The 15,127-nt window shown below is 39.0% G+C and overlaps 1 protein-coding gene across 1 annotated transcript in view; it reads left to right on the forward strand.

The window, feature by feature from the left end:
- Window positions 1-15,127, forward strand: part of LOC150092349 (enhancer of mRNA-decapping protein 4-like) — a 406,953-nt gene that overhangs the window by 196,759 nt on the left and 195,067 nt on the right. The window contains exon 10 of the mRNA XM_090414848.1: window positions 338-433. Coding sequence (XP_090270974.1) covers window positions 338-433 — 96 coding nt within the window. The remainder of the gene's footprint in view (window positions 1-337; window positions 434-15,127) is intronic.

The raw sequence follows: 15,127 nt of genomic DNA on the forward strand, positions 1-15,127 counted from the left end.
GGCAGGCTATTATTATTTTCTTTTTCTATAATTAACTCGATTCTGAGGTGCTGCCTGTTGAGATGGAGGAAGGAAGGTATCTGTGTCTGAGCCATGTGGCCAAAGAGAGAACATATCGATATATCTTAACCAGATAGGTTTGAGAATAGCAGTATCAAGAGCATGTTTTTCAAATTGCTGTAATAATTGGCTAGAGCCCATGGCTGTATTCTCAATCTTTTTATAAATAGTACCTAAAAAGGACTTCTCTCATAAGAAGTCCCTTTTCTGTGAATTATTTAACAAGGTTTTTGTAATAAGTAAAATAATAAGCATTAAATTTCTGTACTTTTTTCAGTGTCCAGTTTTGGAAATTTGCTATAACTGGAGCCGATAATAATCAAGAATTGAAGCTTTGGAGCTGTGAAACATGGACATGTCTACAAACAATAAGGTATTATTTTTGCTAAGCTATTTGAATATAATTTTAAGAAATTGATACAATAAATATTCATTTTTAATCTATAGTGACCAAAGAGATGAGTTTGCTAGAGTGCTGACATGGAATGGATGTTCACAAAACATTCATTCCCATGGTCAGAAATACATTATCAAGTGTATTTCTAACCCTCCCTGGAAAAAAGTTTTTCTTTAATAGCTTGTTAAATAGGCCTGTCATGGTGGGAGACTGCCATTTTTTATATGATTAAACAATCCATAAATTCTTCTCCAGAGACCGAAACATGAATCAAGTCGATTCAGGACTCTAGTCAGCATGCCAGTGGTCACACACTGATGATGGAATTCATTTACCACCTAAAAACATTCACAAGCATCTGTGCCATACCAGCATCCAAAAACTCACAGCCTGCTCATTGGTGAGGCCAGCATTATTATTATTATTAATATGTGACACCTCCAGGGAGTCCAAAGACTCATCAAGGGAGACTGCCAACAGTATCGAACGATTGATCCCTTCCAACTACTAACCATGCTCAAACTAACTTTTAACTTTTTGCAAGCCATTAGTAGCAGAGGCTCTATCAATCGACCAACCTTTAGAGGCTAATGACTTCACATTTCTTGCCTTAGTATGAAATTACTTCACTCTCAAACTTTGTTTGCTTACACTTAGATAAAGGATTAAACCAAGAAAATAATTTCTTGGCAACTTTAATTTATAGTATAACCAAGTGGAAAAACTTTCAACATCTGTCTCTAATTCAGAGTATTTTAGTAATAAGGTGTGATACCTTTAGGCTACTTGTATATGGAAATAGCCTAAAGGCTATTTCCATATACAAGTCTTCAATCTGGTTCACGGACAATGCATCGCAGGGAAAATTCATTGCGTGAACTGTTCATCGCAGAAAAAATTCACTGAAAATGTCACTTGCTAGAAAATTGAAATAATATTGCATTAATACCAATATATGAAAAGTAAATAGTGCAAAATAAATTTCACAAAATATAATTTTATGTATTTATGAGTTATTTATTTAGGTTTTAATTAGATTTTCATAATATTTTTATTATTTTACAGTGAAAGTAATATTTTACTGATCGGTGATATTTCTGTTGCGTCTTAAAAAGTTGTAGTTCTTTCTTACTTAGATACTGCAGATTCTGTTGATGGAATATTAATATTTACAAAACATGGAATAGGTTGATTTAGGATAAATGGCACCATATTCAAGGATGTTTATTCTGCAAACCATCCACTATTTTTCTGTGCACTAAGACACCCATCCAGATGTGATAATATATATATATACAGGGTGTTCGGGATAAATTTGACAGTTTCGTAAGGAAAAAGAAAATCTTCTTTGTATCTATTAAATTTAATGAATTGACAAAAAAACATTACAGGCAGAGTTAATTACAATACTATCAACAAGATTTACTCAAAATAACCACCATTAGCATCGATCACAGCTTCAATTCTGCTTCGGAACCTCGAACAAGCTGATGCTACAGTCTCCCTGGGAAGGGCCGCAAAAACTGTTTTAATTTTATCCATTAACTGGGCTTTTGTATTACTGGAAGTGCGATTGGTGTCTTTTTCAACTGCGCCCCATACAAAATAATCCATGGGGTTAAGGTCTGGGGAGTTTGGAGGCCAAACATTTGGACTGGTGAAGTCGTAGAAATTTTCAGACAACCATTTTTGACTTTTCCCAGAGGTGTGGCAAGGGGCCGAATCCTGCTGCCATACATACGGCCTACCATTGGCTACCCTTGTTATCCAGGGCTTGACTACAGTTAGCAACTCCACGAACAAAGCCCGAATTCCAATGCCAGGGTTCTTCAACACCTGTTCCTGCAGATTTGCGAGGAATTCTGCTGTACGAACGCAATCAGATCGTCTGCTAGGGATCTTTCTTCTTGCTACATCCTCGTAGTCACCATTGCAAGTCTCTAGTTCATGCCTGATTGTTTTTACTGTATTCAGGGAGCATTGGGCAGCAGTCGTAATATCCTTATTTTGATGGCGGGCACGAATCATCATGATACAAGTTATTCTCTTCCATGATTCAGGTGGGTTCCAGCTATCCATCCTTTCTGACATCTTGTATATGAATGAAGAAGGGTCCAAACTTTTAAATGAAGAGAAGTGTGTGTTAATACATGTAACTTACGGAAAAATATAATTAATTATAAATATGTCAAATTTATCCCGAACACCCTGTATATATATATTATTCGTATGCAGATTGACTCGGTTTATGAACACGTTCAATAATTTTAATTACTTAAACCACCGAGATAATTAAGAATAAAGTTTAATAAGGACACTACTAGTTTCGTTGGTAAGCCATCTTCATCAGGTGTCAAAGTACAAAGGTATATGCAAAAAAGACTGACAGAAACATTACACACTAACAACAACAGAGCTATCAAAAACTATAGTTAAGTTTAAATTGGAGTCCGCACTTCAGTTCTTGCTAGATTTATATGAGTGCGTGTGATCTTGCAAGAATGCCAGCACCGAACAGCAGAGCTATGCGAATCTGGAAAATTGTAGCCAAGGTTGCTAGAATCGAGGAAGATTTTTTTTTTTACTCCAGGACATGTCTTTCAAGTTCATTGTAACATTTGTGAATATTAGAAGTTCGATTCCAGTCTATTTTGTGTTGTCGACCTTCATCAGAGTTTACAGAGAACAAGACGCGGCTGGCGAGGCAGCACCGAACAGCAGAGCTATGCGAATCTGGAAAATTGTAGCTAAGGTTGCTAGAATCGAGGAAGTTTTTTTTTTTTTTTTTTACTCCAGGACATGTCTTTCAAGTTCATTGTAACATTTGTGAATATTAGAAGTTCGATTCCAGTCTGTTTTGTGTTGTCGAACTTCATCAGAGTTTACAGAGAACAAGACGTGACTGGCGAGGGTGCTGGCTCGGATTCTATCATAAGACATGTCTCTTTTGTGCTATTCAAGATGGCTCTTCTCCATATTTCTGAGGAGGGTAATGGTGAGTGGACTTTGAAGAAAAAGCAATTTGTTCGGCCACACTGAAACCTAAAATCTGGCTCCATTATATTGACGATGTTTTTCTTATATGGGAACACAGCCTAGATAACTTTCTGGGATCATCTAAATAACTTTCATCACATCATTAAATTCACCTCCAAGCTAGGAGTTAACAATTGTTTTTCTTTTTTAGACAAAGCTAACCAGGAGTACTGATAATATTAAAATTTCAATCTTCAGGAAACCAACACATAGAGATAGATACCTTCACGCATCCTCTCACTACTACCCTCCTCAGAAATATGGCATTATATCTACTCTTGCGCATCGGGCCAGATCCTTATAATCAGACGACAAAGAGTTTCAAAATGAACTTAATTTCCTCAAAAGGACCTTTATCAATAATGGTTTCACTCCAAAAAAGTATTGAGAAACTTCTTTTTCACTGTTGAAGATTCTACTACACCCAGACCTTACATTTCCTTGCCTTACATTAGTTCCCTCTCCCCCAAACTGGCTAGAATTTTAAAAACATTCAACATCAAAATGTGCTTCTCTTCTTTACCTAAACTCCAATCTATCCTTAGTCAGCCTAAAGAAAAATATCACCATCTTCAGTTCCCAGGAGTATGCAGAATTATTTGTAGTTGTGATAAACCTTACTACGGAGAAACTGATAAATCAATCCTTCTCCGTCTTGAAGAGCACAAAAGAGACATCTCTTATGATAGAATCTGAGCCAGCACCATCGCCAGCCACGTCTTGTTCTCTGTAAACTCTGATGAAGGCTGCCAACACCAAATAGACTGGAATCGAACTTCTAATATTCACAAATGTTACAATGAACTTGAAAGACTTGTCTTGGAGTAAAAAAAAAAATCGTCCTCAATTCTAGCAACCTTAATTACAATTTGCCAGATTTACTTAGCTGTGTTGTTCAGTGCTGGTGTTCTCACGAGATCACATGCACGCGTATAAATCTAGCTAGAACTGAAGCGCGGCCTCCAATTTAAACTTAACTACAGGTTTTGATAACTCTGTTGTTGTTAGTGTGTAATGTTTCTGTCGGTCTTTTTTGTATATTCCTTTGTACTTTGACACCTGATAAAGTTGGCTTACCAACGAAACTAGTAGTATTATTAAACTTTATTCTTAATTATCTCGGTGGTTTAAGTCATTAAAATTATTGAACACACACACATTTTATCTGAACTAATTCAGAAGATCAGGTGTTTCAGCTACTGAATACATGTGTATTTTGAAAATGACTCCATTTTTCCTGCAGAGGAAAGACATATTGTACACTGTTATCTTTACAGAGCTAGTTTAAGATCATATATTTACTTTTAAGAGGTGCTTAAGGGTCAAAGCTGTATTACTGAGAGGAGACCTCCACATAGCCTTTAAAGGAATGCGGAGAACTGACAGGGCTTCTGACCTAATCCTCACCTTCTCGTGGTACATGCTGTTGGTATCTACCTGGATACTGAACGAATGGGGATGGGCTGGCAATTTGGGATTTAGCCAACCAAATTGTATTCTTATTGGCTTAAACCAAAATAAAAAATGATGGTACAACATCACCAATGCCAACTACAACCACTAGTACTTTCACAAACAATCACAAACACCCATGCCCACGGCAGGATTTGAACCCACAGCCTTTTGGCTGGAGAGTGGATACGCTAACCACTCGGTCAACCAGGCCGGCAATGCAAAGGCAAATGCAAAATGTTATATTCAGACAATGGAAATCAATGAAAAGAAGGAGTAGCCATAGTATTCAACACTAAATACGAGGCTAATCTTCTTGAATGGCAGGCAGTTTCAAGTAGAGTGATGTGGGCAAATATCAGAATGGGAAACTGGATAGTGAGACTTATTTGTGCCTATGGTTCTACTAAGGTAGAAGTGGAGGAATTTTTTGAGGCATTAGAGAAAGCAGCTGACACAATGAAAAAGAAAAAGTTGGTCCTTGTTGGGGATATAAATAGCAGAGTAGGAAATGATTGTCAGACATACAAAAATATTTTGGGAAAATTTGGAGAAAAGAGCAAAGCTAATAATAATGGCAAATACTTGTTGGATTTCTGCTCAGGACATGGACTGGTTATTACTAACACCATTTTCCAACATAAAAATGTGCACAAATTCACATGGAGAGAAGAGACAAGGAATAAGAAAGTCTCATTGACTATGTTATTGTTGATAGTGATGTTTTTCCACCAGTGCAAGACACCAAAGTGTACAGAGGATTTGAAATTGGAAGGATCGCTATTTAGTTTTGAGCAGGATAAAATTGAATTTCATATTGAATGTAGTGAGGTTGTCTGCAAGGATAGAAAAATCAGAACTCCATGGTGGACACAGGAAGTTAAAGAGGCAGTGAAGGAAAAGAAGAAAGCATATCAAAAGTTCCTGTCAAATAAGTCATCTTGTGCTCTTAGAGAATACAGAGACAAATGTAAGAAAGCTAAACAATGTATAAAACTAGCTAAACAAAAGTCATGGCAGGACTTTGGGAAGAACATAGAAAATAAATATCAAGACGGTGGCAAAATATTCTGGAGGTTGTTGAAGAAGCTTAGAAATGGAGGAAAGAGTGCTGTAAAAGGAATTAGAGATGATAAAGGTGATATAAAAACTGGAGAAAAAGATATCCTTGAGTATGGAGTAATTACTTCAAAAATTTCCTATATGAAACAATCACTGACAGCACAGTGGTAAAAAAACACTGAACAGGTATGCAGTCAGGAATATATATCCCTATTTGAAGTAGAAAAAGTCATTAAAGGTTTAAATGTGGAAAGGTAGCAGGAGTAGATGATATTCGACCAGAAATGCTGAAGTATGGCATATAAAAGTCTTACAGTGGCTGCACTGCATAGTTCAGAAGGCCTGGACAGAGGGACGAATTCCTGATGATTGGAGTAGAGCTCTCATAGTACCCATATATAAAAAGGGAAATAAAACTGAATGTGAGAATTAGAGGTATTTCTCTACTGAGTGTTCCTGGTAAGATTTATGCAAGCATACTTGAGAAACAGTTGATAGTAATTGTGGAAGAAAAGCTTGGTGAAGAACGAGCTGGATTCAGACCAAATGGAGGCTGTCAGGATCAGATCTTCACCTTACGACAAATAATTGATAAATCATGGGAATGTAACAAAGATCTGTATTTAAGTTCCTGCGATCTGGAAAAGGCATTTGACAAGGTGCAAAGAGAAGCTATTAGGTCAGCAGTTAGAATTGAAGAAAGTACAGGAAGATGGTTTAATGTTAAATCTGGTGTGAGACAAGGATGTACATTATCCCCTCTGTTATTCATTATCTATATGGATCACATCATGAAGGAAAGTGGTATTAAAGACTATCACCTTGTTCTCCTGATCCAATCACTCTTGGAAAACAGACACTTTTTTGTGGACCTGGTGGTAGGAAGAGCCGCTGACATCCCCCAAAAAATGGCCTCCCCCAGAGAAGTGTGTTATCACCATTACTTTTCAACATTTATGTCAATGATCTCCCCATCTTTTCAGGAACTAGATATTTTATCTATGCTAATGACTTTGCCATAGCTACTCAGTCAAAAATTTAAAGTCCATTGAAACTACTCTATCACTTGCCTTAAATAGTCTAACGACATATTATAGCAGCAATCAATTAAACCAAACCCCTTGAAAACCAAGACTGGCCTTTTCCACCTTAACAATAAGGAAGCGAACAGGAAGCTACAGATTTATTGGGAGGGCTCTGAGTTAGAACATTCCTGGAATCCAATCTACCTCAGTGTGACTCTCAATCGCACCCTTTCATATGAAGCACACGTAGAAAAAACAAAGTCAAAAGTGAATGCAAGAAACAACATACTAAGAAAGCTTACCACCTCATGGGGTGCAGACCCTAGCACACTGAGAATTTCTGCTTGGCACTTTGCTATTCTTCTGCTGGATATGCCTGCCTGGTATGGTCCAGATCCTGCCATACTGAAAAACTGGACCCAGCATTGAATGAAAGCGCTGCTTAATTACAGGATGCCTAAAACCAACACCACTAAAAGACTTGTATATTTTGGCTGGTATTACACCCCCCCCCCCCCCTTCAATTCTAAGCTCTGCATTCTTAGCTGACAAAAGAAACAGACAAATGAATGATGAACGTCACCCACTATTTGGCCAGACTACAGTGCCCCAAAGACTAAGATCCCCACATAGCTTCTTGACAACTGTTGAACCACCTAAAAACCCTCCAGAGACAAGACTTCAACACTGGCGTACACTATACTCTGAGAATAATACTGGTATTCCAACAGCCAAACATCTTCCATGTCGTGCCCACTTGGACTGGAATACTTAGAAAAGCCTCAGCAGACTCTGAACAACAGGACGCTGCAAACCAAACCTCATCAAATAGGGCTACCTCGTTGGACCAGGTAACTGTGAGTGTGGGACAACCCAGTCCATGGAACATCTTCTTTCTTGTCCCTTTCTTCAATCACCTTGCACAAAAGAGGACCTTATATCCTGCATAGAAAAAGCAGTTGATTGCTCAAGATACTGGAGGAACATCTGACCATATGTATTGTATATAACTTATGTATAGCTTTTTCATAGTTTAATTATGTATAATTACTGTATAATTCACCTATCAAATTTAAGCTGTTCTCATTTGTAATCTATCCTAATTTGTTGTAAATAATATTGTAGCACTTGTGTTTGGATATGAAATAAATAAATTATTATTATGAAGAGAGACCTCCAGGGAGTCAGTCTCATCGAGGGAGGCCCATACTACACACACCAGTTATCATACTGGTGTATGTGTAGGTGTGTAGGATGCAAGCACTGTGAATTCATTCACACTGCTTGCACTCACAACATCCAAAGGCAATCCATTCCAACCACGCACCACCCTCTGAGAAAAAAATCTAGCCACCACACCCTTCTTGGTGGCCTTCATTCTCAGCCTCCAAGGATGCCATCTCATCCTTTCCCTACTCTCCATAAATTGAAAAATTCCATCAATTGAATTCCTGTATGACCTGAAGTTTGTAAGTTTCAATCATATCAGCCCTCTTTCTCCTGTTTGCTAGTGTCTGCAGTCTACAAATTCTCAATATGTCTTCATAATCAGTATTCCACAAGCCTGATAACATTTTTAACACTCTCCTTTGTACTGTCTCCAATATCAGAATCGAATATAATGGAAACCAGAAGACCAGACCTGCACACAATAGTCCAAGTGAGGTCTTATCAAGGCCTTGTAAAGAGGCAAAATAACATCCCTATCTTTACATGTGAACGTTCGTTTCAGCATTGCAATTATCTTTTTAGTTGTGTTTGCAATCTTTGCCACATGGCCTCTGAACTCCAACTTCCTATCTATTAACACTCCAAGATCCCTAGCCTCATCAGTTTCTTCTAGCCTAATCCCACCAATATAATACGACATTGGATATCTAATCATTCCGAAGTGAATGACTTTACATTTACTGACACTGAACTGACACCCATTTTCCCATGCCTGCAAAGACTGCATATCAGCAGCACTGATTACCCTACCTATCTTTGCATCATCAGCAAATAACTATGTTGCTTGTCAAATCCTTCGTAATTTAATTAATGTACAGACTGAATAACAGTGAACCTGATCCTTGTGGGTACACCACTTGTTATTTATTTATTTATTTTTTTTTTAAATTTTATTTTATATATTTATTAAATCTCTGTACTGGTTATGGGCAGTACTACCCTTAAATTTCGTCCAGACTTGATATAGGCCTAAGCCTTTACAAGTGTTTTACCCTATGCCTGTTCTAGTTATCATTGTAGTCATTCTCTGGTGGCAATGCCATGCCACCAGTGTACCCTGTAAGGCCTTCAAGGAAAGAACTTTTATATCCTTCTGCGTAAGCCCGAGCTGTTTTAAGTCCTTATAACTATCTGCACTCCATACTCCATGTAAAGAGATGGTGGTGCAGGTAAACCTCGGAGTTGCCCCATGCTTCTCCCATATCTTACTAACTAGATCTTGGTTATTTTTATAATAATTTACTTTATTATTATGGCTATAGGCTAGTGGGTGCCCTGTTCCCACCACCTGGGCATCAACTACCCAAACATCACCATCTCTTTTAATCACTAAGTCTGGGTTACGCAGAGCCACAGAGGTCCTATAATGTGGTTCCACTGCAGTCTCCCAACCTTTGTTCTTAAAACAGTTGTTCAGAATGGAGACCACGACATCATGCCTCCTCACGCAGACCCCCCATGGGTGCGGAAGCAACACTGGACTATATGAGACAATGTCTCACTGTAGTGGCAGCCAGCCCTACAGTTGGAGTCATCACTACCCCCATCGAGCTATGCGGACTCGAGTAGGCAGGGCATTGATCCTCGTCCTGATAAAGTCAATATACTCGAACCCAGGGAGGAGTCTGGTGCCATCCTTTACCCAATCATGCTGGGGAGGCACCAGATATGACTCTTTTAAAGGAGCACCATTTACAAAACAGCGCAACAGAGATGCCCATCTCTTGTGTTCTGTGGGTGCTGACTCGATTAAAGTACCTTGATAATGGGACCAGCCTTTAGCCTGCCTGAAGTCTTCTTGTATTAATGGGCTATAGAAAGCCTCTCTGCAGATGGTGGAAGAAGATAGTTCTAACTGTGCGTTTCTTGACAGCTGCAGGCATGGGCTCAGCCATCTAAGTGATGGAACCCCAAGCCCACCATCCTTCACCCTTGCATGGAAATATGCAGTAGGAGTGTCAGGCAGCAGTTGGAGCCATGATCTCACAGCTGAACGGATAGCCCTGTCCTTTCGGGACAGTTCCGAGATATATGTCCTACCAAGCACCAACTTGTGGTAAAAGCGAGGTAGGAGATAGTGGGAAGGGAGAAACAGTCTTTGCTGGGGCTTGAGAGGAGCATTACTCAAAGAAATGATCCCAGCTTCTAGGATATAAGGGACAGAAGACCTTCCCTTTGGGGTGAATATGATACCGAGGTATCTCCACTCTTCCAGGATGGTCAAAGCATGCAATGGCCTCCCGTGCAGGTAAAACTCTATAGTCTCGACCTTAAGCTTCTTGTCACAACCAGACGGGACAAGAACTAAAGAGCAGGACTTCTCTACATTAATAGAAAGGCCTCGAATAGAGAATAAGTCAACTGCCCGGTCTAGGAGTTCCTGCAAGCCTATCTTAGTAGAGGACGAGAATAAGATCGTCTGCAAAGGTCATAGCATTAAAGGTAGAACCGCCTAGAGAGAATGAAGAAACTCATCTATGACGCAGTTAAAGAAAAGGGGAGATAGAGGATCACCCTTGCGAACACCCCGCACTACGGGAATAGAAGTTGCATGGGACCCTGTAGTGATAGTGATGGAGCTACCTAAGTATAGCTCCATAACATAGGAAAGAAAAAGTTCTGGACATCCAGCAATAGACAGCGCTCGAAGGAGAGAGCAGGAAGGGAGACACTATCAAAGGTCTTTTGGCGGTCCAGCGACGCCATATATAGAGGCTTAAGGTGGTGTTAGGAATCAGAGAGAAGAGAAGAAAGAAATACATTATCGGCACAGCCGTCTGAAGACACAAACGTTCTGTCTATAATCATGCTGTATATGTTGCTGAAGTCGTTTAACTAATATTTTATGATAGTCTAAGTAACACAGGAGAGATGGTAATAGGTCTAAAGTCTGATGCGCAACTTGAAGTTTCTTTCTTCGGAATGAAGATAGTTCTCGAAGCATGTAAGTATGGTGGTATTACTTTAGTGGACATTTTCCTTTCCAGTAAAGTAATATCACCATACTTAAGTGCTTCGAAAACTATCATTCATTCTTCAAGAATGAAGAACAAATCTTGAAGAATCTTCAACGGTACCTTCCGAAGCCTAGATGCAGTGAAGCCATCAGGTCCGGAGGCAAAGAAATTGGATGGAAGAGCTGCTTTAATCTCCTGGATGGAGACAGGCTGGTATATTTGAAGGGCAGGAATGGACCTCAATATCGTATGTTGGTCATCATAATCAGGGAAGTGTGGAGGTGGAGCAGAAAAGACTATACTCCAGGATTTGACAAAATCATCATGTAAGTCTGCTAGAGGTAGAGGGGAAGCACCATCAATGATGGTTTTGGCACATTTCCCTCTATTCTTTTTATAGAGGGCCTGCTTCCTATTTGACAAAGTCATTGTAGAATGAGACGTAGGTGATGTTGATGAGGCATGAAGTTTTCAGAGAATTCAGCGTGGAGGTAGTCATTCAACTGATCTGTACTATCCATTCCCAGAAGGTGAGTCTGGATGAGATATTTAAGAATTTGATGGTTATATTCTGGAAGAGAAGGATCATCTAGAGATGATGTCAGTCTGAGAATCAAAGCCTCTTCTTCAACAGCAGGATGGTGGCTGGAAGATAGAGAGGCAGGGACAGGAGATATGGAGATATAACCTGTCCCTACCTGTGGTGGATGGGCTGGCACTTCTTGAAGTAAGGTAACTGGCTTTCCATCTATGACACTTGATGGCATCCAAGGATCTTAATGGGAACACTTTAAATAAAGCCTCATTGATTTTCTTTATCTGTCCAGCCGTCAAACTTGATCTCATGAGTGGCAAGGATATTTTCTTCTTTGGCAGTCCAACGTGCTTTGACGCGCTCTGTTCTTACTGCAGCGTTGGATTCGGCTGGATATTTCGAGGTGCGATGCAAGCCAAGGCCAATTACGGTAGAGAATGCATGGTCACAGACCTGCCATATGAAGTGTCTGAGATTGGGAACTACTTGACTGCCAGAACAAGCATGATGAGAACTTGAATAAATGAGTTGATGACAGTCTTTGCAGAGCTTTCTTTTAACTTTCTTCCTGAGGACACCGCTGGGACTGGTGGCAGGATCACCTCCAAACAAGAAACAGACATGTTGATTCACACTCGATGAGTTTCCTGAGTCCGGCCTATAAGAGTCGGAGCCTTCATCTGATGAGTTCTTGCAAGCGAGGAAACTTACCAGGGCTGCTAACCCTGGAAGGGAGGAATAGTGTAGCAGGCCAGTCAGTCACCCGAAGGTGTCCAGGAATCGCCTTAGGAGGCCACCTACTGCTGCACTTGTGAATTGTCTCAGGGGATGTGCAAGCCAAGACGACAACGCTTCGGATTCCCTTAAACCTTGCAGACTCAGATTCCCTGTATACCACTTTTTTATATCTGTCAGTCAGTCATCCTCTTATCCATGCTAATATTGTATAACCCAAACCCATTTTCTCCAATTTATGCAACAATCTTCCATGCTGTATTCTGTCAAAAGTCTTAGCAACCAAATGTGTCATGGTGTATCCATTCCCCATGTCTAGTTCACTGGTAACATTGTTATAGAATGTGAATAAGTTGCTAAAACATGACCTTCCCTTAGTAAACCCATGTTGTTCATTGCAAAGTAGAGATTCACTGTCAACCCATTTCTAAATGCGGGCCCTAGCCAATATTTTCAAAATCTTCACCACCACTCCTGAGATACTAATTGCTCAATAGTTGGACACATTGGTCTTTGCACCACCCATGTGCAATGGAATTATCATACATTCCTTACATTCCTGTGGAATCTTCCCTGTTCCGAGACTTATATTAAACATCCTGGTCAAAGGAATGGCCAATTCAGCTGAACACTCTTTTAGTACATGTGCTGATATTCCATCAGTCCCTATTGCTGAATTCTTATTCAGTTTGTGCTACAGCTCTAATACCTCGGTCTCACACACCTGCGTTTCTTCATCTAGTGAATAGGTAACACTGAGCTCAATGTTGCATTCACCAGGTTGATAGCTTTTGACAAAATGGGCACTCATTAACTGAACAATCTTTTCTGCATCTGTAACCCTCACAGCATCTCGAATTAGAAGAGTTATTCTTTCATATTCATTCTTTCTTTTACTTGTAGCATATTGATAGAATTTTTGTCGGTTGTCTTTAGCAATCAGAGCCAGTTTCTTTTCACACTCAGACTTTGCTTTCCATACAACAGTTGTGACTATTCTAGCCTGCTGCTTATAACGTTCATAACGGACTTCATCCTTATGCAAACGGCATTCCTTCCACATTGTCCTTTTGTTACGAATCTCTTGCTTAATAAGATTACATATCCATTTGACTCCTACTCTATTTATTCTTCGAACTCTCGGGACACATTCTGATATTGCATCATTTAAGTATTGTTTAAATGCTTCCCATGCACTGTCGATATTCTTTCCATCCAGCAACCAGTCCCATTCCACTAAATTCAGTATACTCCTCAGTTGGTATGATTGATGATGATTGGAGTAGACCCATATATAAAAAGAGAAATAAAACTGAATGTGAAAATTACAAAGATATTTCCCCACTGAGTGTTCCTGGTAAGATTTATGCAAGTATACTTGAGAAAGGTTGAGAAGAATTATGTGAAGGGAAGCTTGATGAAGAACAAGGCTGGATTCAGGCCATATAGAGGCTGTCAAGATCAGATTTCCACTGTATGACAAATAGGTGAAATAGAAATCATAGGAATATAACAAAGATCTGTATTTAAGCTTTATAGATCTGGAAAAGGCATATGACAAGGTATCAAGAGAAAAGCTATTCAAAACGCTACAGTTGTATGGTGTCAGTGGAGTATATTAAGCAATACTTAGTCTTTATTTGAGTTGTTAGTCAGCAATTAGAATTGAAGGAAGTACTAGAAGATGGTTTAATGTTAAATCTGGTCTCAGACAAGGATGTACATTATCCCCTCTGTTATTCATTATCTATATGGATCGCATTATGAAGGCAAGTGGTATTAAACCTATCAAAATTGGAGAGGTTAATCTCAGCTCTTTACCTTATGTGGATGATGTTATACCTCTAAATAAATCCGGTACAAGTCTGCAAGATTCCCTGACTAAATTGAATGACTGTTGTAATAGATATGGTATGAAGGTCAGCAATAACAAGACAAAGACAATGAAAATTGGCAGAAGCATTGAAAATATCAACTGCATTGTTAATGGAGAACCTATAGAACAAGTAAAACATTTCAGTTACTTGGGCACGATTTTTAATAAAGATGGCAAATTAAATAAACGAAATAAACAACAAAATCAACAAAGCTAGTGTGGTATGAAGTCAACTGAATAAATTTATATGGAGTAAGAGAAATTAGTCAAAACACTAAATTATCTGTATACAAGACAGTGTTCAAATAATTTTATCTTATGGATCTGAGAGCTGGGTTAGAAATAAAACACTTTACCAAAGACTAAGGACTGCAGATATGAGAGTCTTGAGAAAGATTATAGGCATGAACAGATGGCATCAATGGCAATAGTATATTAAAAAACGAGGATATTAGGAAATAACTTGACATTGTTAGCATCCAGGAATGCGTTAGCAGAGCTAATCTCAGGTGAAATGTCACTTAAACAGAATGGGAGAGGAAAGATTAGCAAAACAAGTATTCTCTGCCAGGTTGGCAGGAAAAAGACCCAGAGGAAGACTAAGATATAGGCACATTGATACAGTAAAAATACAATAAAGAGCCAGACGCTATTTTTCCGGCGATATAAAGTAGGTTAAGGGGATAATAAATCCTGTATTATTTTACAGCTGGATACGAATTTATTAGTTCTTCGGCATGAAACTCTTAGATTTCGATGGAT

Source organism: Typopeltis vanoorti, chromosome 26 (assembly GCF_054136105.1).
Source record: "Typopeltis vanoorti isolate ZY-2024b chromosome 26, IOZ_Tvanoo_1.0, whole genome shotgun sequence".
Lineage (NCBI taxonomy): Eukaryota > Metazoa > Arthropoda > Arachnida > Uropygi > Thelyphonidae > Typopeltis > Typopeltis vanoorti.